At 38.9% G+C, this 23,595-nt stretch overlaps 2 protein-coding genes across 4 annotated transcripts in view; both read left to right on the top strand.

Annotated features, from left to right (window-relative positions):
• Positions 1-6,218, top strand: part of LOC117434662 (potassium voltage-gated channel subfamily H member 4-like) — a 41,490-nt gene extending 35,272 nt beyond the window's left edge. For 2 of the 3 annotated variants that reach the window (XM_059003138.1, XM_034057261.3), the window contains exons 13-16: positions 395-768; positions 1,321-1,427; positions 2,349-2,425; positions 3,022-6,218. In XM_059003138.1, coding sequence (XP_058859121.1) covers positions 395-768; positions 1,321-1,427; positions 2,349-2,425; positions 3,022-4,236 — 1,773 coding nt within the window. In that variant the 3' untranslated portion in view covers positions 4,237-6,218. The remainder of the gene's footprint in view (positions 1-394; positions 769-1,320; positions 1,428-2,348; positions 2,426-3,021) is intronic. The other variant, XM_034057262.3, reaches the window with a different exon arrangement.
• Positions 6,219-9,685: 3,467 nt separating this feature from the next.
• On the top strand, positions 9,686-22,370 carry LOC117435086 (ras-related protein Rab-5C). The gene is made up of 6 exons (XM_034058021.3): positions 9,686-9,892; positions 17,889-18,176; positions 19,776-19,927; positions 20,839-20,961; positions 21,069-21,162; positions 22,196-22,370. The coding sequence occupies exons 2-6, from the start codon at positions 18,011-18,013 to the stop codon at positions 22,309-22,311; spliced, it is 651 nt and encodes a 216-aa protein (XP_033913912.1). The 5' UTR covers positions 9,686-9,892; positions 17,889-18,010; the 3' UTR covers positions 22,312-22,370.
• Positions 22,371-23,595: the final 1,225 nt, after the last annotated feature.

Consider the following 23,595-nt stretch of genomic DNA (forward strand, 5'->3'; position numbering starts at 1 on the left):
TTATTTATTTATGTTGATTACATTTTCAGTTTAAGTCTTGTTTATTAAAGCAGGCAGCAATTGCAGATATAAGTAAAAAAAAAAGAATTCAAGATCCTCACCAAAGTATCGGAATTAACGCAATGCTTTCATGCCCTTGCTCCACACAGAATGAACTTTCACCCCATAACCCCAGTCAAAAACAACCAAGACATTTTGTCTGAGAAAGAAGCTATACTTTTAACATCTTTTCTGCAAATACGAAATCGTCAGCCAATATTAAATGTTAACGAATATCAAACTGTCAGCTTCTTCCATCTCCTTGAGGAGTAGGGGAGGGAAACAGTCTCGATATATTAACCCCGTAGTGTCCCATTACATTTCTATGCATATATTTGCTTTTCATTTCACCTAGCCTCGAATGGACAGCAGCGTCGCCCCTGATAAGAAGCTGCCGTTGATCGTGGAGGACGGTGATGAGCATGAGGAGTCCTTCCACCTCTCTCCGGCCACCAGGACCCGCAGAAAGCTGACTCTGCCCAGCCTGAACAGCCCAGTGCGGCGCGGCTCTCTGGGGAACCTGCTAGGGGACGAGCTGCGGCAGTTCTCAGCGCTGCGCCGCACCTGCAGGTCTCCAGTGAGGGGAAACAGGGGGAGGAGCCCGTCCCCCCAGTACACGAAGGAAGAGCGAGAGAGTCTGAACAACGAGGCCGTCTGCAACGGCCGCAGACCCACCAAGCTTCTGATCCCTTCGCTGAACTGTTTTGGCCCGCCGGACCTCAGCCCCAGGTAAAAGAGTCTACGTTCCAGAAAGGTTCCACGTTTTCCATGTTCGAAAGCAGATTTTTATTTTTAAAACCTGTTTATTTGGATTCTAGATTCGTACAGAGAACTGTTTGGATCCAGTTTGTTTGAAACCTAAACATGTAAAAGGTTGGACTGTCCCTATCTCACTAGATGGAAACGAGGAAATGAAGCTGCTGTACAGCTCAAGGGGGAATTGTGATTGCAAATAACAATACTCAGCACAAAGCAATGTTTAAGGAACGGTATTGTTGTATGGGCTTTGTGACTAGTCAGTTGCATTTGCTATTTTTGCAGCATATTTTTATTTTCAGCTTACAGCTGCGGTAAGGCAGTAAACATGTCAGCACCCAGGATGAAAGGAAAATTCGACTTTTAAAACACTCGCCACTGATTTGGTACTCGATTGTAAAGGTGATGGAAGGTCAGCTTTTCTTAGTTTGAAATCAACACCTTCATGAAGGTAATTACTATGGCCACACCCCTAACCTCTAGGTCTGTAGGCCTTTAACTAAAAGCTCTTCTCATCCTTTCCAGGGTGGTTGATGGAATCGAAGACAATGGACAGACATCAGAGATGCATGCCTTTCACTTTAATGTTGATCAGCATGGGTCGAAAGACAACTCAGGCAGCTTTGTCAAAGGTGATTTTGCGTGTGTGTGTTTGTGTGTGCGTGTGTGAGGTGCTGGGGTCAGATACATGTCAGTGGTGTGGTTGAGCCGGAACTCATGTAATAGACAAGCTAAGTCACATGACTCCCATCTCCCCGCACAACTGTCTGAGTCAGTCAGCAGTCCTCTCTTGATGCAATGAAAACAGCATTAGGAACTTCTTCTGTTACAAACTGCTTCTTTAAGAAGAGTGAAAATGCTGACGAAGACGACAGCAACAAACAGAGCAGCGACTACGACTGTGGACCCAAACACAAACGAAGCCACTGACACACGCACACACACACACACACACACACACACACACACTAATCATTCTGACAAGATGAGAAAGACAGTTGTGGAAATACTTGTAGAAATGAAATCAATGCATTACCTGTTATATGTGTCACTAGAATGCAAATCAAATGTGAATTCGTATGAGAATTCTTGTTTAAAAGAATCAATATTTTAGAACTGGCTGACTGGTGTTTTATTGCTGTTTTTTTCAATCGCATTTTGAAGATCATTTTTACATAGTATGGGTACTGAATGTTGCACGTTTGAATTCCTAAGACAAACACTTACAGTACTTGCTCATAATTGGTGTTTATTACAGGTTACATAAGCTTTGTTTGTGCCATTCTAAACAGCTTAGAGGGACACTGTGTTAATTACATAACAGTGGTCCTGCGGAAAATAACAGAAGCCTCTGAATAAAAAAAAAACATCTAAGTGTTATCAGATGCTCTACATGATAGCCTTAAGAAAAGTTACTGAACTGATTCCCAAGCAGAAATATGTGTTAGTTAAAGACCTCTGCATTTAATATGGTTAATGTGAGCCGCAGTATCATGAGAACTGAGGAAGAAGGCATTCCTCAGTCTTATCTGTTAATTCTTGTTTCTCTGCAGATGCAAACCAGGTAAACGCTGCCTTACTGGTGGAGACGGAGGAAGTGAGGCAAAGCATCTGCAAGCTCAGCCAGGAGGTAGGGAATAACAGGCTCAAAGAAAAAGCTTTAGCACTGCATTGAACTTTCGAAACTAATTTAGAGGAGTATAAAATAAAACACTGCTGTAATTTCATAAATTACTACCTCAAAAACCAAACATTGCAGATGAGTTTAAAATATGGCTGCAGTTGTTGCTGACTCAGAATTTTGTACCAGAAGTACTGTGAAGTTCGCTCTCTCCTGAGGTGGTTGGTTATCTTTAAAGAGAGGCATAATTATGATATAATAGACCAGGCTTGTAATTTATTATTCACCTGACACCTGCTTCCAGTGGCATTGTCACTAAAAATAAACAAGAGCTGAATTCTCCAAGGCACAGGAGGTTATATAATTGGATTTTGATTTTACACTGATAGGCATTCAAGTTTACAAATGTTCTTTTACAGCTTTGCACAGACAGCAGCCAGTGGGCTTTGCAGGATTTTATTATTTTTTTAAATGTAAAGGATTGCAGTGTGTTGGCAAATTCTTTATGCTGAGTTTCTAGGCAGGTTTCTGTCTCCAAATGTAAAAGGAGTGATGCCATCAGTGCTTGGTTTGGACAGCCAGTAACGTATTTCCTTGATTTGCAGATGAGCAGTCTGAACCAAGAGGTTTCTCAGCTCACCAAAGAGCTTCACCACATGATGCATCTCCTCCAAGCCCAGCTCACTGTCCAGCACTACACCTCCAGCCTCCCCTCCTACCCATATGGCGTTCAGATGGTCCACTCCCCTCCCACCAACAACAGCAGCGGAGGTGCCAGTGAGTGGCAGCAAAGAGTCTCTTACACAGTGCCACCTGGGCTGCACGTGCAGCACGACCCTCCCAATCTAGACCCAGTGAGCCAAGGCAGTGGAGGCCCATGGAATTACAGCAGCACACCTGCTGCTGCAAACCACGGCCGAGGATCTACCATGGGGGGCCAGCAGTTGAAAGAGATGGACAACTTCCATCCAGTGGTGGACCATTTCCACGCCCCGTCCAGCCCCAGGGCTAACTATTACCACACTCCGTGCTTCGGAGCTACTGGGAGAACCATCAACCCAAAAGTCGAGCTGAAGCAGAACGCATGCCAGCCCATTGGAAGTTCTCCAAACTCTCCTTTCACGGCATCACAAGTACGGCCCTGTTCATCTTTATTGAGCCCCATTCCCACATTTTCCAGTTTTGCTTCTCCTCCTCCTCCTCCAGTTTATAGCAGCTCTTCTTCTGACAGCGGACAGACTCTGTCCTCTTCTATAAGCCTCAGTAAATCCCACCCCACCTTGTGTCAGCAGGCATGCGCCAGTACTGAGCACCTTTACTCCAAATCGAGCAACCCAACAGTGGCGCATTCAACGCTGGTCACCCCGAACTGTGCTCATTATTATGCTTCAGGATCTTTGAATCACTTGTACGCCAACGCGAAGCAAGAGCAATTCCCATGTATCTCCCTAAACCTGAGGCAAAATGATTTGGTTGGCTCCAGCCCCACGCACTCACTGACCTGCATCGTTGACACCGATCTTTCGGAAGACCTACCACCCAGTCCGTCTGTCTCAGGCACTTGTTCAGCCGGAAGGAAGCCCTCTTCCTCTTCTCAGGATTCTTTTGAAAGCTCTGGCCAGCTTCTTTTGGGTACGGCCAGTCCAGACCATCTGGGCATAGAACCTCTGGTGATCAAACCGGATTCTGCAGACAGACTGCTTATGTTAAACCCACCAGACTTGATTGAGGACAGCGAGGTGTCACAATCCAGGAGATCCAGCACAGCAACCCAAACCATGGATGCTGAAGTCTTCTGGAGTCTAGAGATGATGGATTGAGTTACACTGGTATTAGTATTCATAGAGAAACTTTTATAAACTCAATGGACCAGAATGTGCAACTCTTTCTGAAAACCAATACCTTAACCAGTTTTGTACATCTGCTTTTTTTTCCACCTTTACTCTTAAACAAAATCATAGAGTTTATGCCTGTACCTTGTTCTTGCATCTTTTATACGACAGTTGTGGGGCTAAATTCATTGTTTGAAATGCATGGAAAGATTATTTTTTATTCTTGAAATGAGTTTTCAAGTAACAGCAAAAGCACAATGAACCTTGATTATTATTTTTTTTCTTTGTACAGAACATGTTATGGATGTGAGCCTTTGCATGATAGAGGCATTTTTACAGATAAACTCGGCTTCTTTATTAATATCAAGTCAGAGCACTGTCGTATAGATAATCGTGATGCTCTACAGAAAATTCACAAATTTGTGTACTGGTGTTGGGCTTGAGAATCCTGCAGATTCCATGGATTTCTTCAAGAATGCATTGGAATTCATGAAGGAGTAAGCAGCTACAAAAAAAAGGCAAATGTAAAATAAGAAATGTAAATATCAATACGAATATCTGTGTACTTCTGGAAAAGGGGCTTGTATGTAAAGTGCTCTCGTCCGTGCAATTTTTTAACACAATCACATATTAGTTTACTTTCACACGTGGGGCAGCTTTTAGATTGTTCCTACATTGAGTTCAGATGCATTTACATTAGAGATCATATGACATAGAAATGTATCAGTGCAACAGGAGACATATTTCGAAGGATGAAATTTAGAACCATTCCCCCATTAATGAGATTATTATTATTATTATTACCTATTATTATTATTATTATTATTATTATTATTATTATTACCTATTATTATTATTATTATTAGATTACCAATATAACATGAGTCACTTCAGTCTAATGTGGTAAATGACAGGCACTGCTAATAAAACAGTGCATATTATAGCCACAATACTTTTTAATTTTTTTTATTTTACATTTATAGAAATAGGTGCACACTGTAAAAAAAAAAAAATAAATAAATAAAAAAAAAGGAAATTCTGTCCTTTTCAATTATGTAGGTCCTGGCAAATAATGAATTATTTCAGCAGTATTATGCCTTAGTTACCAAGTTGCATGTAAACACTTGTGGTCTGCCTTTAGATAACCCAGTGACTGCATTTAGGCAGACAGACAATATTCTAATATAGATTTCAAATGAAGGATGGGCAGTTTTGCTTCAGGTTAAGATATCTGCATACTTTAAATGACTGTACAAATTATGTATACTCTTGCATATATATATATATAAAATTTGTTTTCATTTTTCTACACTGTTTTTGTTCCTCTATTCAACTCTATCTATAGTACCATTAAAGTGAATGTAGTGTTTCAAATTCTGCAATTAAAATGTTTTAACACCCCTGCAGTTGCAATGCAGAGTAGGTTGCTATAGAAACTAACAATAATAACTGGTGAACCGAACCCTGGTCCTGGAGAGCCCCCATCCTGCAAATCTTATGTAATTAATGGCTAAGGATTTGGAACACCTGTTAATCTTGACTAATTAAGCCACTGATTGGTTCAATTAAGTAACTGAGCATTATTTGAAAAAATATTAGTAACGTGCATGGTAGTAGATGGTCTATTAGCTGGACTGTGTGATTCTACCTGGTAGCAGTATCTATTCTACCATGATCTACTTATTGCATGTAAGGTGGTATTAATCACAATGCAACCACAGGGTTATCGCACAGGCATGTGTGCAGTTATTGTGTAACTGCTTCTATTTACATCGTGTGGATCTGCAAATAAATCTTTGTAAGCTAGACATTGTTTGTAATCATCGGGATTGCAAGTGTTGTAATTAATGCCACACAATTGCCATGTAAAAAAAAATACTATTGCAACTATTGTGCTGTATATTCTGTTTTGTTCTGCTGCTATCAAGCAAAAAGGAAACTTCCTGTCCTCTTGCATGCATATATATATATATATATATATATATATATATATATATATATATATATATATATATATAATATAGGTCATGTCAAACTCTCCAGACTGTTTATTTAACAAAGCATTTCATATCAAATCTAATGTGGTTTGATGCTAGCATGCAAGAACCTGGTTGTATTGATGATGTATACTTCTTTATATATATATATACATATACATAAAACAATCTCTCTCTCTCTCTCTCTCTCTCTCTCTCTCTCTCTCTCTCTCTCTCTCTCTCTCTCTCTCTCTCTCTCTCTCTCTCCTCTGCATGTTCTGTTATACAACAACATGCATCATGTTGGCCAAATGTCTCAAAAATAATATTTTCTTAATATGTTTGCATTGCCAAGTAGGTTCATTTGCTGTATGTAAAACACCTTCTCATTATTAGGGGTGTATTTTTTTTTTCACTGTAAAAAAAAAAAAAAGATTATTGCACGCATCTCACTGTCTAAAAATAGGTATTTCAAGATATTTCACAATTAAACATAATATAGTATGTATTAAAGCAAAATAAATAAATATATAAATAAATAGCGTCGTTGTCACATTCCAAACTGATCATTCCAAATGTTCCTAAATATTTAAATGCTTACCTGAAAAAACTGTAAACGCTAAATTGTAGACTGTTTCGTTTTTTATGTCCACCTTTTAAAGACATTCTATTTTGATATAAAAACATCGCTAAATGTTAAAATAACAAAAGCTCATAGGGATCGTTAGCAGAAATATTTCCCATCTTTGATGTGGCTGATGTCTTTCTCGTTGAAGACATTCTAAATAAATCTATGCAGTGCGTGTGCAATCATTTACGGGAAGCAAACTAAACCGGCTGCCAGGTTCCTAAATGCAGTGAGTTTGTCTAAATGTAATGCCCGTGTTTTTTTGTTTTTTTAAAATCTAAGGTGACAGAGGCTTTTAATGTTATCTAGTCGTATTTCTTTGCTTTATGTTATCCCGAATTTGAAGTGCGTCAAAAAAGAAATCCTAAAGTTTCTGTTTCATATTATGAATCAATGTTTCTTTCCAATAAGGTGGCACTGAAGAGTCTTCTGTTTCCAACCTGGTTTTCCAAAAGCAGAGTGTGATTTAACACTTCCAGACTGATTAATCCTTAGGAGAAACCATTTTTAGCAAACATTACAGCTAGTCCGGCATGGCACAGCTTGTAATGCAAACCTGGGCATGGTTAATTAACATTAAAATGTGAACAGGAAATGTTTCTTTTGTTGTTTACTGAATTTTGAAGCATGTTAAATTATTAAAAAAAAATGTTATTACTTGCAACTGTCTCTTTTGTTATTAAAAAAAGGGGGTTCTGTAATTAAACATGGTAAGTGCAAAATCTCAAATTTTAGTTGTTCTTAAAATCTTACATCTCAGGCTGATTTAAGTTTCACAGTTAACAAAGTCTGTATGGAATTTGAAAAAAAAAAGTTTTCTTGCTTTGTGGTGTTGGAATAAACTTCAGGAAGAGCTGAAACTCACGATATCTCTAAAGGAGTTTTAAAAAAACATTTCGGAATAAGAAAAAAAATTCAAATGAATTTTAGACATCTTCAAAACTGCACAATTAAAGATATCAGTAATTCTCAATTTGAGATCTCTCGAAATGATTTGGCTTGCCATACATTGACAAGGCAAGTCTGCCCTCTGCTGGTAAATGAGAGGCATGTGTCTCATGACGCAAGCATACCTTGATAGATCTCAGTGCAAATTTTGCATTGAAATTGTGATGACAGGTTATGCTGTTCGGTACCTCCCATCAGCTATGTAAAACCAATGCTGTAAATCAGTACTATGCTTGAGTTTACATCAAAAAATAAAAACTTGGGAGTGATTTTTAATAACTTTTGAACCTCTTGTGCAGAATACTTGTGGGAGTCTGGAACCAACTCCCCAGTAATGTTGTTGAAGCTGACACCCTAAGCTACTAACAATCAAACAAGCAAGATGGGCTGAATGGCCTCCTCTCGTTTGGAAACTTTCTGATGTTCTTAATGCTTAATCCTAAAAATTCATTTTTCCACCTTAGAAACATCGCTAGGCTGCGACTTATGCTCTCTGCATCTGTAGCTGAAAAACTGGCTCCTGCTTTTGTTTTCTCATGGATAGATTATTGTAATGTCCTGCTCTCAGGCATCTCTAAAACCACGCTTACCAAATTACAATATGATCAGAACTCAGCAGCTAGAATCCTGGGCCTTTTGTTGTCATGCCCCAAAACTCTGCAACACCATTGCTAAAGAAATCAGAGATTCAGCCACTTTGAGTGCCGTTTAAATCTATCTTAAAGACTTACTTTTTTAGAAAGGCATTTTTTGTGAATGTTTGTATCTTCTGTGTTCCGTTGTTGTTGTGATTTGTGTTTGTCTTGTAAAGCGCTTCGAGATGATTGCTTTTAAAGGCGCTATATAAAATAAAGTTTATTGCTATTATATTATAAGGGAAGACGAAGCCACTAGAATGGCTCTTTGGTTTCAGAGAAAGCCATTGGGTTCTACACGGAACGCCCAAGAATTCTAAGGTTCCTACACAGAGTTATGAGAAACCTTGTTCTGCTAAAGCTTTGAGGCTTGGAACTTGGTTTCGGTAGACTAGGTTTCAGTCCACTGCACGACACAGCGGGGGAGACTTGGGGTTTGATACAGCAACCTCAAACTAGATCCCCCGGTCTCCTGGAACCAGATTTCAAGCCACTGTTCCTGAAAAAGGGGTTTTGTGTCCCCACAGCTTGGTTAGGCTCTGTTGTTGGAGTATATGTAAGATAATATGGCATGGGTAGGGTGTCTCTGGTTGTAGAGGAGTTTGGGTAAAAGGACTGTGAAGAAAGAATGAAGTTAATCTGATTTATAAATGGCATGTGTTTATTATTATTTTTGAACATTGGAATTAGCTGTCCTGTCATTTTGGCAAATCATAAGAATATCAGAAAGTTTCCAAACGAGAGGAGGCCATTCAGCCCATCTTGCTCGTTTGGTTGTTAGCAGCTTATTGATCCCAGAATCTCATCAAGCAGCTTCTTGAAGGATCCCAGGGTGTCAGCTTCAACATTACTTAACTGTGATTGGTTAATTCCTGATATGTGATTTATAATACTACACAGTATAGTTTATGTGGTTGCATTAAATAAATGCTATTTGTTGCCACACTTTTTGAAAACTGCTCTAAGGATCGTGGCACCAGAATTCAAATTGACTCCGAGAGTATATGTCCCGGGCACGTGTTTTTGTATAGGTCGTTGTATTTGTTTCTTTATTCAAGTTAAACCAGTTACAATGTTCATATACCAGTAACATATTTTTAGTGTCGACTCCATACGCAAACTATTAAATTACACGTATTCAAATTCTGGACTACAAAGTCTGAACTACTATTCCCATGATGCCACTGGGATGTTTCGTGCTCAGAATCTGCGCAGAATGATCTCCGCGAACGCATCTTGTAATTGGTCTTCTAGGCCTGTCAATCACCGAGCCCCACCTTCAGGAAGTGGCAGAATCCCGGAAGTGAAGGCCGGAGCCTGTGATGATCTATGGCAGAGAAGGAGCAAAACTGAAACAGCAAAAATATTAAAACAATTATATATATACATATATATATATATACCAGAAACCGGACAACACGAAGTATAAAACCAGCAAATCTCAACCGTAACAACCCGTGAGTATACATTTTTATTGATAACGGTTTTAAAAATACCCTCAATTTAAATATCTTTTAGTTTAGTTCTCCTTGTTATTCATGTTGGAATTACGAGACTTGCTGGAACGTCAAAGCTATTATTATTATTATTATTATTATTATTATTATTATTATTATTATTTAATACCGAGCTATATTATCTGTGTAATAATACACCCTCCTGTTAAATAGTAATTGCTGCCTTTATTGTATTTATTTGTGTGGGTTTTTTTATTTATTTTTTTATTGCAAATTTTTACGTGTGTTTTATTATTTCCAATTTGCGTACATTGTGAAAGTTAAAAAAAGGGGGAGAAATAGTTCTAGCTAAATCCTGTTTTGGACACATTTACTACTCTACGTGTTTCTATTTGTGAATTTTCATATTGTTATATTTAAGTAAACACAGTTGGCTGTGTCACTTCCAAACTCATCAGCAAAGTGCTTCCTTATTGACTCCGTAATAACCGTATCATTCACCGTGATAAGCAATCCCAACAAACTGACAACACCAATGACTTGAAATCCTGGCGTTCTTTTCAAGGTGCAGCTTTGCAACATACACAGTTCGTTATATACAGTGTGTATAAACTGCGTTGGGGTCAATTCCCTTTTCCAATTCCATTTCCTGTTTAAAATCAATCCCAATTTCTTTTACCACAGAAGGCTTTATTGTGCAGCTTGAATAATTGCCTGTGTTTTTTTGACAAGTTGCATGTATACTTGCTCGATATATAATGTGTGTGATCAATGTTATCAGACATGGATGTGATCAGAGTACCTCCATGGAGACTGTATGTATTTTCTTAAGAACAGCTGGTACCAAACACTTATTGTACACCACCCCACACCAGTACCCCAAAGTTTTCCTGCTGGATTATGTGCAGGGAGGAGACTTTTTCAGAGGCGATTATATGAGGAGGAATACATTAATACTTAGAATTTATATTGCATGTTGCATTGCAACATGTTAATAACTTACCAACATCGGTAAGTTATTAGCAGCCCCTACTAATCCAATCTTTCTGGTCTCTATAGGATGGTATTGTAATGATACATTACCCCTTGGGGGGGGGGGGGGGGGGGTCATGTCGGTCATTATATATAAAATTGCGGGGTTATGTTTGAAAGGGTTAAAAAAAAAATGTGTGTGTTTTATTGTGACGTTGATTGTTTTTCACCTGTGGCTGACTTATTATTCTCCTCCTGTATTTCAAGGGACTTCCTTTTTCATTCGCATTGAATTAGTTAACCAGAATCTGTCCTCCAGACTCAGTTCCCCTTTATTCAGCTCTTTTAAACTGAGCTGGTATATTTTACACTTACTCAAGAGTCCCTCGCTGAGCAGAAGCTGCTTGTTCAAACGCTAGCGGTTGTAAGACTAGTTCGGTTCTGTACTGTGTTTCGTGAACACAGGCGTCAATTATTTTTTTACCTGGTTCATTACGGTCATGTTGTAGACGATATTAAGTCATCCATTTACTGGATATACCCAGTGCAGTGTGACAAAGGTAATCATTCTTAAAAACTGAACCTTTTAACACACCTTCAGTGGGGTTTTCTCCATTTCACCATTTAGGACAGGTCATTGTCGCATTCAGAATCTTACAGGTTTTGTTCAGACTTCTAGTCACAAAATAGATGAGCATATACAGAAGTCCTTTGGGCTAATTGTTGTGCATCAAATGAGGTGTAAATCTGCATGATTAGTTGCTGCCTCTTTTACCTCTGAATGTTACAATGCTATCGGCCTTTGTAGTGTATATGGCTGCAGTGGGCAACTCCGGAGTTCTGGTAAGGCTATGAAAAAGCAGTCAAACCCGTGTTCTCTACACTGTGGTGATGACCAGTTTAAATGATGCCAAAGTAGCATATTGACTGACTGAAAAGCAAAAACTTTGGGTAAAAATGAAAAAAAAACTTCCTATGTTGTGTGTGTGTTGTTTTTTTTTTTTTTTTTTTAAAGGTCAATTCATGCATGCTTGGTAAAGACAGAAATGATATATTCATGAATTGCTTAAGGTTAGTCAAGGTCAAAGGTAAATTAGATTAATGAACATTTAGATTTTTTTAATATAATATATAGATAATTCTAATAACTTCTGCGATTAACGCGTTCCTTTCTTTGGAGAATTGTTTTCAGTGTGCGTTAACCACGCATTTTGTCTTGTTGTTTCTTGACGTTTACCTTTTTAAAACTTAGTTTGCTTCCTGACTTTCCCTGGTAACAGAGAGGCGGGGAAGTCTGTGCAATAATAAAAAAATTATAAAACTCCTGCTTTGCAAGTGTCTCTGTCACAGCCTGGTGTGAGGCAGTGATATGTGATGTAACAAAAGAATCATACAGAACATAGCATTGCCTGTTTTATACAGAATATTCTTCTCATTAGTGAAATTCGACTCCTATTGAAGATAATTTATTTTAAAAATACATACATATATTTACATATCAATTAATAAAAACATTAACAGGACCTGAAAACTTATCCCTTCATCTCAACCAGACAAATGCTGTGTCGCCAAAAGAAATAATATAGGCGTGCATAACAATGTACAGGTGTGTGTGTGATTTAAAATCTTTTTACTCAGGCGCTGCAGGAGACAGCAATCGGGGACCTCGATGGAAAGAGCAGGCATGTGTACTGTGGCAAGCAAGGAGACTACGGGCCATGAGTTCTCCCAAAAAACAACCAGTTGATCAAAGGCTTGCGGTTTCTGCGAAGTCTCCAAATGTAAAGCACACTGTACTTTAGCAGCCATGTACCCTGTGTTGCCGGGAGCTGTCCGGAGGTCATCGAGGGGGAGAAAAAGAGGTTACTCGTCATCTGCAATGTGAAACGCACGTGCAAATAGCAGACCAGCATCGTCACAGCAACAAATTCCTTTTGTACCAGTTTCAAATCCCCTCACTGATAAATTAAGTGTTTAAAAATGATGATGATGATTATTATTATTATTATTATTATTATTATTATTATTTGTAGTTTCTGAATCTTAATTCCTGTGTTGTGTCCCAGTACAGTAGCTGGAGACGTCAACGACACTACTCCAGTCCAGATCTGGTATATTTCACGCTGATAATTATTAGCAAACTAATAGGGCAGTACAGTTTAGACTCCTAACTACATTAGGAGTCTAAAAGCTTTTAGGATTTTTCTCTGAACCCCTTTCTTGCATCTACAAGAGTTTGGTGAAATAGCTTTAACCACCTCTCATGCATCTCAATGGGCCCAGTGTGACAAAATCACCCCAACCCTTTTTCTGCACCGATGTGATCGCTTCGCAGCCTGGACTTGCATGACTGTATATTATTTTGTTTTTTCTCTCTCAGTTAACAGACTGTCGGGCACAAATCCTAAAAGAATCATGAAGTACAGGTATTTTGTTTGAGTCACTGTCTGGTACAGCTATAAAATTTAGTTGACAAGACGCAGCCACCTGATCTAATGTATCTAATTCTGTATATTGCTTGTAAACACAAGTTTCAATCGGACCCACCCAACAGCATCATGAGAGCGCTGTAAGCAAATATACGATAGACAAAACAATTCTTCGATAGTACCTTAGGGCAACACACCTATAAAGAAATACCGGGTTCTGCCAAGTCAACGCCCCTGGGGGGGCGGGGGTCTAGATTTGAAAGTTTTTGGACTGCAAGAAACCAAATACAAATTCTGCTATACTCCCTTAAACGATCGCCTGTTCATATAGGCTAGTTAATGACTGGAGAGTGGAAATGCCTTCCCATGTAACAAACGCATAATGCTGTACCCTGTTCAGAACTTCTGGCAACCATTTGTAAGCTGTGACAACTTCAAGTCTGGGGAGGAGGGGCAGTAATTAATTTGTAAATACAGTACTCTGTAGTAATTAACGCACCACTGTATGCCAGGTTTTATTTCACCCCATCACTTTATCTCTACCCTTCTTCAATATTTAATGTTTTTCGCTGTCCACTTTTGACAGCTTGTGTATTTGAATTGATTTCCAGTCATTTCTTTCTTTGTTTCTGATGTTGGATTTTTTGTGATTGGACAGCATTCACACTATAAGGACCCAGGAGATGTCTGAGTAGCCACCTTCAACTTTGAAGGCTGCACGTTTGACACTTAAGAGTGACAGGGCAGAAGGATTAAGAGTTGTGGGGGCATTTAAAAAGTAAAACCCTGGGTTACTGCACTGGGGGAGCAGAGATCATTTTGAGTCCTCTTGCTGTGTGATCAGAATAATGCTAAACGTGTAAACTAGCCAGATCATCAATACAGTACAGCTAACTGCCCCCCCCCCCCCCCCCCCCCGCCCCCCTCTAAGGAACTCTTGTTTCTGTTCTTGTTACAGGAACTAAAACCAGTGTGACAACATTGATAAAGTCACCTTGTTTAAATGTTTTTCTACCCTGACACAAATTCTCTTAGTTTGTCCCCAGTAATGTTGTTGAAGCTGACACCCTGGGATCCTTCAAGAAGCTGCTTGATGAGATTCTGGGATCAATAAGCTACTAACAACCAAACGAGCAAGATGGGCCGAATGGCCTCCTCTTGTTTGTGAACTTTCTTATGTTGTTCTTCTATGTTGACGTGAAGGGGGCTGTTGCAGCTAGCTTATATAATATCTCTTTGTATTTTGGTCTCCTGTTGTATTGAGAATTTGGCTTCTCTGTTTGTGTGTATAATCAGTCCAAGGAAGGACCAGCCATGGCAGAATTATGATTATCTGTACAGTGTTCATCACGCCAAAAAGAAAAAAGTTACAGTACATGTATTGAAGTGGGTTGCATTACAGTAATGCTAGCTATACGTTTTATCTTATGAGATACTTTGGTAAAATATGTCAACAAGAATCTAAATATGACTCCCATTGCATAGCATTTTGATCCATTCTTGGTTTCACTAGTTTAATAAGACACACCTAAGCTTGTTACCTAATACACTGTGGGTGAAACTACTATGCAATAGGAGTCTTATTTGCACCCCGGATCCCTCCCCATAGTTTAGGTTTTAAATAACAGATTGAAACTAAAATGTTCGAAATCTTAAAAGAAAACAGGAAATTCAAATAGAACAAAAGAAAAAGTCTATAAATTGCAGAACATGGCTCTAATCTCAAACAGAAAGTACACAGGCGATTTTGGCTAGGTGGAAAAATTAAGCAAGTCAGTGTTTAAATGTCACAAGGTTGGCTACAAAAAACATTTTAAGTCTTTTGTCCTCTCTGCATCCACTGCATGGGGGATCATTTGAAGCTTTGATTCTCCTCAAACGTTCTGTTGAATTAAGTGGTCCCATGTTAACAATACAATTGCATATGTTTTGGATGAGAATGACATCTCTGGAATTTTAAATCTGTCATGATGATCCGAGTGTGTCATAAATCCAGTTTCTGGGTAGGCAAGTTTCCACGCAACTCACGCTGTCGGATTGTCAAGAATGTAGCCCAAATAATTCCATTAAAACAACATTTCATTAGGGTACAGTTTCTGCAACATGAACGTGTCGGTCTTCCCTGTGATTTTGTGGTCTGAAGTAGTATTTAAATATGTAAATGTTGCTCCCATTTTCGAAAAGAATCTCATTAAAATGTTACAGCGCCGTCTATTTCAGGGCAAATTTGAACATCTTTCAAATTGTAATGCAATCTTAGTCTGTAAGCAAGAAATGTATAGGAGCTATGCTAATGATGGGGAACAACATACACGAAGTGATGTTAATTTTAGGACAGATAATAGAAATTCATTGTTTTAGATGCTAAGATTCTTTGTCAAAATAACAGGGCTGTTCTCCAATTGATTAAAAAAAAAACAACTAGACTAGCCAGTTTTCACACCTAATGGTGCTACATAAAATGCTGGTGGTGGTGGTTGATGAGTTAAGTCTGAGCATCTTTTTTTTTTTAATTTATTTTTTATGCTGTTCTAATCAGTTCAGTACTAGGAGTGAAAGGAATGCCGTAGGGATGATAGCTGATTCCCTCCCCCCCCACCTCCTTTATGCTCCGTTTGTGACAGCTATTGTAAAAACAGAATGACTCCTTATCTCCAACTGTTTGTTTGTTTGTTTTTTTAAATGAAGTTCACGGTGGTCTGTGGTTGTAAAGGAGTGAACAGGTTGTTGCTCTGACGAGGCATCATAGTACAGTACCTAGCAGGGATGGAAATAAGACTCCTATTGCATAGCAATTTCACCCATTACAGGTTTTAATACGAGCTTCATTAGCCACAGGTAGAAACTCATAGCAAAACCAGTATTGGATCAAACTGTTTTGCAATGGAAGCCTTACTTGCATCCCTACCTTGTCTTTTGACATAAGACCGTAAAATATACCAATTAGCATTTGATGCATGCATGCATTCAGATATATAAAAATACCACATAGGGATAATGCTGTAAATTAGGTACCATGTTAATAGGGCCAGAGCAGCCACTGCAGATGCACCACAGAAAGGCCAGATGTTCTTTGGACCGTGCAGCAGCTGTGGTTTGAACAGCAGTCTGCCTCATGAATTGTTCGTATCTGCTGTGTTTCCTTTAGTCAGCACTGTGCGGTCCCTTGCTGCGGGGGAAGGGTCCACTGTAATAATAGTTCTGGCCATGAATAAAAACAGTAGCTTTCTCTGTATTTAATCACTTTTATTGTTGTTTGTTGTAGCACTGATGCTCATTCCAGTACAGAATGCACATGGCATGCATTGCAGATTTAAAATGATTTCTTGCAACACTTCTTGTTTTTCCAATCAAGATGGGAGCAGGTGTGCATTGCTTTACCAGTGAAATCTCAAGCGTTATAAATGTAACCCGTGGATTGAGCACTTGTGCCTTGAATTGAGCACTGATGATGGCCAAACACTGACCCAAATGTTTGCGCTTTGTTTTTTTCTGCACAGTTTGTCAACTGTCTTAGCCTGTTATATAAATAAGTGACCTGTTGGTTTTTCACTTGACGTTGGCGTGCTTTCTTTTCTTCAGTGTGTGTGTGTGGGGGGCTTGTGATTGGAGATTGATGCACCTGTTCAGTGTGTGTGTGGGGGGCTTATGTTGGAGATTGATGCACCTGTTCTGTTGCTTGTTGGACACTGTTTTCAAGGCGCAGTTAACTGCACTGTTCCATTGAATCGAAGCTGGAAATAAAACGCAACCTTCCGAATTAGCTGCACACAAATTGGCATCTTTGTAACCCAGGCAGCATTGGGGTTAACATTACTGCGCACAACAAAACAATTATATGTAGCGCAAGGTAGCATCTGACCAAATCCGCACATCAGTTGATGGTTTAACGCTTTGTGGTCCTATGTCGGACCTGTTCCAACATTGCAATTTTCCCTTTCCTTTCCAATGTCGGACTCTGTCCGACATCATCAAAAAGACGTAAAAAACAGGTCTCTAGTCATTTTTTTTCTCTGGAAAAAGCCAAGATAACCATTCAATGGCCGAGTGAGACCGATAAGAGCCGAGAGAAGCCGAAAAAAAAATTATAATAAGGGGGCGTATCTCATGAATACAGATAGCCCCCGGCACCACATAGATAACGCGGACATAAACAAACAAGATAGCTGCTTCTGCATCCAGCGCTCAAAGAATATCACAGAGCTTTTTTTAGATGTTATAGTAATAAAATAATGACTTGGATCGCATTATTGAGGAGTTTGGTGAGAAAACGAGTGATCAGGAGATGATTTATCGGTATGCACGACTATGAAGAGGTATGTAAAAAAAAATACAGCGAACAAGGAGTGGGGCTGGAGATGCAGTACTGAGTGTCCTGTTGATATGCAGTGCCTTTTAAACCTGTTTTACTGTAAAAAAATACTTTTAAACAGCGTGTGAAAATAAATTGGACCTGACGCGCTGAATAAATGGACCGCTAAGGGTTAAATGCTTTATTGTCAAAATAATAAAATGTCAAACCTGTCAGTTTTCATATACTGTAGGCTTCCAGATGTAACTGGGATACTAACACCACCTTTTTCCTTACTTCACAGGTCTTTAGGTGGAGTGTCCTCTCTGATTGCCTCAGCGTTCCCAGTTGGGCGTCCAGCTTTCCCTTTCCTTTTTTTTTTGTTTTTTTTGTTTTTGAAAGGCGCTCCAGCACTTTACTTTGGCCATGGCGGGTCGGGGAGGTGCGGCACGATCAAACGGGCCGCCTGCTGGAAACAAAATCTGCCAGTTCAAACTGGTGCTCCTTGGGGAGTCCGCTGTAGGCAAATCCAGTCTGGTGCTGCGCTTCGTCAAGGGACAGTTCCACGAGTACCAAGAAAGCACAATCGGGGGTAAGGGGCTCTGTACTCTCACTGTTGCACGTTCTGGGTGTGCTGCAGTGATCAGACGTGTTCTCTGTGTAAAGTGTGATCAAGACTGAAAATGACGTGCTTCTGTTTCTACCAAACCCACTTCCCTGTATTTGTGGGTTATTATGAGATCTGACCTCTCACGCTTTATAAAACGGCATATTTGATTATAATCACGGGGGGGGGGGGGGGGGCGGAGGGCGGAGTTGGCCCTTCCACTCCTGGTTTTTGTTTTAACCCTTTCAGTTGTTTAATTGAACCAATTAAACCTCCATCCAGACCCTAGTTTATTTATATAATTTTACCTGTTAAACCTGGAGTGGAATAGCTATCCCAGACCGGGATTGGACACCCCTGGATTAACTTCTTCTAATGAATATTACAATTCAACCTGCCTTTTGAAACCATCTCCTGAAATCCTTACTATTAAGACCACAAAATAGTGTTTCCTGTTGCACTGTGCAAACCTACTTTTGCCAAAGGATGTGGAGTTCCCGGAACCAAGACTGGGTGGTATGCTAGTGTGTCTTCAGTAAAGAGGATATAAGTGGGTTTGTTTAACCTGTTTGAAAGAGCAGCCAAGGCTGCAGCTGTGCATATCGGTGAAAGGAAACAAAGTTGTTCCTTGCCAAGGAAACAGGAAAGCAGTCAGCAGTTCTCCTATTGTCTGATTGTATTGTCAGCAGGCAGGTCAAAGGTTGCAAGTAGTTCATGAGTGGGGGGGTGACATTTATGCTAACGTGCCCAGTCACCAACATAGCATGTGACTGTGGTTGCTCAACGGCCAGTGGTAAAAGATTAGGTTCACTTTGCTGTAATAACTTTGCAAATGCAACGGTGCATTATCCTGAAAGCTTAACTGGCTGGTTGCTCTTTTGTTACATCAGCAGCTATTTTCAAAATCCCTTTGTTTTTAAATCAAGTCATCTAAGTCATGATACAGTATTTAACTCCTATTTGTACCCTCGCTTGTACCTGCTGTTCTGTATTTTGATTTAATTGCTGCCGACACACTTTGAAAACCAGGTCGTCACTTTTTAATATTTAAAACTTCCTGCTGTGTGGTCTTGATATGAGGTCTAGTAGGATTGTTCAACTGTAAGGAACTCAAATTGTGTGCCGTTGACTTGATTTTTTAAAGAGAAAACTGCTCTTGCAGTTCTGTATTAGAAGAAGTGCAACTGAAAGTAAGGTACCTTGCTTGAAAGAAAATGAATTGCAGTTTAATAACTAACCATGCAACTGATCTAAAATGGAGTTGCTATTTTTGGGCACCGCCTGGGATGGAGGTTGTGTGCACATATGGCTATTTTCTAACATGCAAGCTGAAAAAAGACAATCGATTTAGCAAATGAAAACTCAACTTTGTGTGTCTGTTAAGTTCAGTAGCGTTTCTTCCAGACACAGCAATGTGACAGTGATCCCAGTGGAGCTTAAGAAATGTAGGTGCATGCAGGGGGGACCCTTCTCTAAGCAACTGTAGTCCCCAGGCTACGCGAGGCTGTTCTTGCCTGGATGAAAGTTAGCAAGAGACTAAACAATAGCCCTTTTGACTGACGATGGCATTTGGTTTTCTTTCAGCTGCCTTCCTCACACAGACGGTCTGTTTGGACGACACAACGGTCAAATTTGAGATCTGGGACACGGCCGGGCAGGAGCGATATCACAGCCTGGCACCGATGTATTACAGAGGGGCTCAGGCAGCCATCGTTGTTTATGACATCACTAACACAGTACGTATTCAGAAAACGAATGGTGATTTTGATAAACGAGTTAAATCTCCAGTTTTGATGAGCCCGTAGTAACTGTTGCAGGTTAGTGATGATGATGATGATGATGATGATGATGATGATGATGATGATGATGATGATGATGATGATGATGATGATGATGATGATGATGATGATGATGATAATAATAGTAGTAGTCTTCTGCCAGTCAGTGGTAAACAGACTTTACTAGAGTATATATGTAGCCAAGCCATGTTTTTGTTTTATCCTGTGCTCCTAAATTGATTCTTGTATTATTATTATTATTATTATTATTATTATTATTTATTTTTTAGCAGACGCCCTTATCCAGGGCGACTTACAATTGTTACAAGATATCACATTATTTCACATTATACACATTATACATTATTTCACATTATTTTTTTTACCCATTTATACAGTTATTACCCACGTATACAGTTATTGTAATTAAATGATCTTGTTTGTGTTGATTTCTGCTCATTTGAATTTGTGTGTGTGTGTGATTTTTTAAAATGATATTATTATTTATTTCTTAGCAGATGCCCTTACCAGGGCGACTTACAATTGTTACAAGATATCACATTATTTTTTTACATACAATTACATTATTTTTACACTTATTTTTTTACATACAACTACCCATTTATACAGTTGGGTTTTTACTGAAGCAATCTAGGTAAAGTACCTTGCTCAAGGGTACAGCAGCAATGTCCCCCACCTGGGATTGAACCCACGACCTGCCGGTCAAGAGTCCAGAGCCCTAACCACTACTCCACACTGCTGCCCACCTTCATGACCAGGTCTCCCTTGAAAAAAGAGATTTTAATCTCAACGGGACTAGAGAGGATTAAATAAATATCTAGGTCCTCACGTGTGTGTTTTCTCTATAGGATACATTTACACGAGCTAAGAACTGGGTAAAGGAGCTTCAGAGACAAGCCAGCCCTAACATAGTGATCGCTTTGGCGGGCAACAAGGCTGACCTTGCAAACAAGAGAGCCGTGGATTTCCAGGTAAACCTGTTTAGACAGCTTTTGGTTTCATTTAAAATGTGCATTGTTATTGGCTTCTCATTTTATGATTGAATCTGACCCAATATTCTTGGTTCTTTTTTGTTCAGGAAGCGCAAGCGTATGCAGATGACAACAGTTTGCTGTTTATGGAGACTTCAGCGAAGACAGCGATGAATGTCAATGAAATATTTATGGCTATAGGTACAGTACCCTCTCTAATTTATAAATAGACTTGCACCAAATGCCAGTGATGTTGTGAGCCTTGAAAGAGAAATGTGCTGCAGATTGCATTCTTACAAAAACAGAGCGTGTTCAAGAAGCTCTTTTGAACAGTCCCATCACATTTTATCAACATGTATCAATTCACACATTGGCTGGCCCACTGTGATTTAAAACTGACTTTCAACAGGGAGATGCATCTTTATGTATGTTGCAGAATACATGTCAAGCATTCTGGAAATTTTTATAAGGGATAACAAAGGAGGCAGTGTGGTCCAGTGGTTAAAGTCCAGGGCTTGTAACCAGAAGGTCACTGGTTCAGATCCCACCTCTGCCACTGACTGACTGACTGAGACCCTGATCAAGTCACTTAACCTCCTTGTGCTCCGTCCTGCGGATGAGATGTTAAATCAATGTCCTATTGTAAGTGACTCTGCATATCATGCACAGTTCACAGCCTACCTCTGTAAAGCGCTTTGTGATAAAAATAGATATTATATTATTATTATATGAATATTATTATATGAATCACAGACCATTTACACTGATCAGATATATTTTTCTACTCCAGTACTTGAGTTACAGCTATAGCCAAAAGTTTTGCATTGCTTTATAGAATTAACTAAATTTGCTTTATAAAGTCGAATGAAACCTGCTGAATAATGTTACGTTAACATAATGAATTGCATAATGCTTTGTAGTTTTCCCATATACTTAATGAAAAACTGCCAAAAATTGAAAAATGTGGTATTTCAAAATCCAACATGAAATACTACTGTACTACAAATGTTGGCTTCCGGTAGACTTTTGCGATATCATTTTATAGTTTCTTTGATTTACATGATGTTAAATAAAAGATCTAAATTTATGTTCATGCAAGGTTTTTTGTTTTCTTTTAAATTGACAATTCTAAAATTCTAGATGGTGGTACAAAACTTTTGACTGTAGCTGCAGTTTATGTATTTGACAGATTTTGAATTACTATGTTATGTGTTTTTTTTGGTTTTTTTTGTAGCCAAGAAACTCCCGAAGAACGAGCCCCAGAGTGCCACAGGCACGGCGAGCCGGTCTCGAGGAGTGGACCTACAAGAGAACAGCCCGCCGAGCCGGAGCCAGTGCTGCAGCCCCTAACAGAGAGAGACAGAGAGAGAGAGAGAGAGAGGGGGGAAAAAACAAAATGCAACAAGAAACCGACAGCGAGCGAATCCAACTGAAACTAATCGCACCTAACAGACCAAGCAGCTGACAATTTTATTTTTGATTTTGCTGCTTTGATTTCTCTTCGATCATTAATTAGGCTGGAGGGAATTATTCCACCGATATCTTCTTCTTTATCTGTACAAATACTAATTCAATTTTATGTCTTAAGTCACTTTTTTTAATATATATTATATGAACTTCTGCTCATACCCTCTCTTCTGGTGGTGGATGCATGTAGCGAATTATTTTTATTTTCCCCAAATCCCATCCCTCCTTCAATAAGAGCCTGGGGGAAGGGTACGCCTTCCCTTGCAGACTTGGCAATCTTGTAGATTATTGTTGTTATTATTATTGTTGTTGTTATTGTTATTATTATTAATGTTATTCTGGCGCAAACAAAACAGGATATAATTTTTAGATTTGACCTTATACTGTTTTCCAATCATTTATGTAAAACAAACTACAGCATACGCATAGTACATTCACAGTCATTATATACCAGAAAGTCATTTTAGCATTAAGTGTAAAAAAAAAAAGTCTGAAAGTTTTGACCAAATCACACAATTATGAGTTTTGGAATTATTTTTTTGTTTTTTGTATGTATTTTCTTCAACATGTAATCAATCAGTACTTACTATTGTCAATACAGTACCTTCCCAATATTGTCATCTTTATTTTGTAGTAAATAGCATGATTTTTATTTTTTCTTTTCTTTTGGGTCTGTGTACACTGTGGCTATGAATCAAGTTAAAACTTTACAGAAAGGAGAAGAAAACAAAAAAAAAAACCCACAACATCTTTTATGAATTGTTGAAGTCCTTTGACCAGTGCTGTCATGTCACTGATCATATTAATAACTAGCACAAATAATCTGTCGGATTTGTTTAGTGTATGGTAAGAAGGAAAGCAGTTCAGAAGAATGTGTTTTGTCTGTTTGAGGGGCTGGCATTCTGTCGGACGAGGGGGGAAAAATAAAATAAATAATATAAAAAAAATAACAATTCTGTCATTCTGCAAATAAATATGCAGGGAGGTATTTAAAGCAGTGTTGTTGAGTATACTGGAGTGTATTATCTACCTGTGTTTGCAATTGTAGCTGAATACTGTACTAAGGTTAGAATTGTATCATGGTGCTATGTAGGATTCCACACAATGCTTTGCAAAAAAAAAAAAAAAAAAGATTTAAACAACATCCTGACAAATCCTTTCTGAAGC

This window comes from Acipenser ruthenus, chromosome 28 (assembly GCF_902713425.1).
Source record: "Acipenser ruthenus chromosome 28, fAciRut3.2 maternal haplotype, whole genome shotgun sequence".
NCBI classification, from domain to species: domain Eukaryota; kingdom Metazoa; phylum Chordata; class Actinopteri; order Acipenseriformes; family Acipenseridae; genus Acipenser; species Acipenser ruthenus.

What these genes read in the sequence shown, in the direction of transcription:
- LOC117435086 (XM_034058021.3), top strand. Translation starts at nt 18,011, where the DNA reads ATGGCGGGTCGGGGAGGTGCGGCACGATCAAACGGGCCGCCTGCTGGA. An exon ending in TTTATGACATCACTAACACA is followed by an intron (nt 19,928 to 20,838) that starts GTACGTATTCAG and finishes TTTTCTCTATAG; the next exon opens with GATACATTTACACGAGCTAA. An exon ending in AGAGAGCCGTGGATTTCCAG is followed by an intron (nt 20,962 to 21,068) that starts GTAAACCTGTTT and finishes TTTTTTGTTCAG; the next exon opens with GAAGCGCAAGCGTATGCAGA.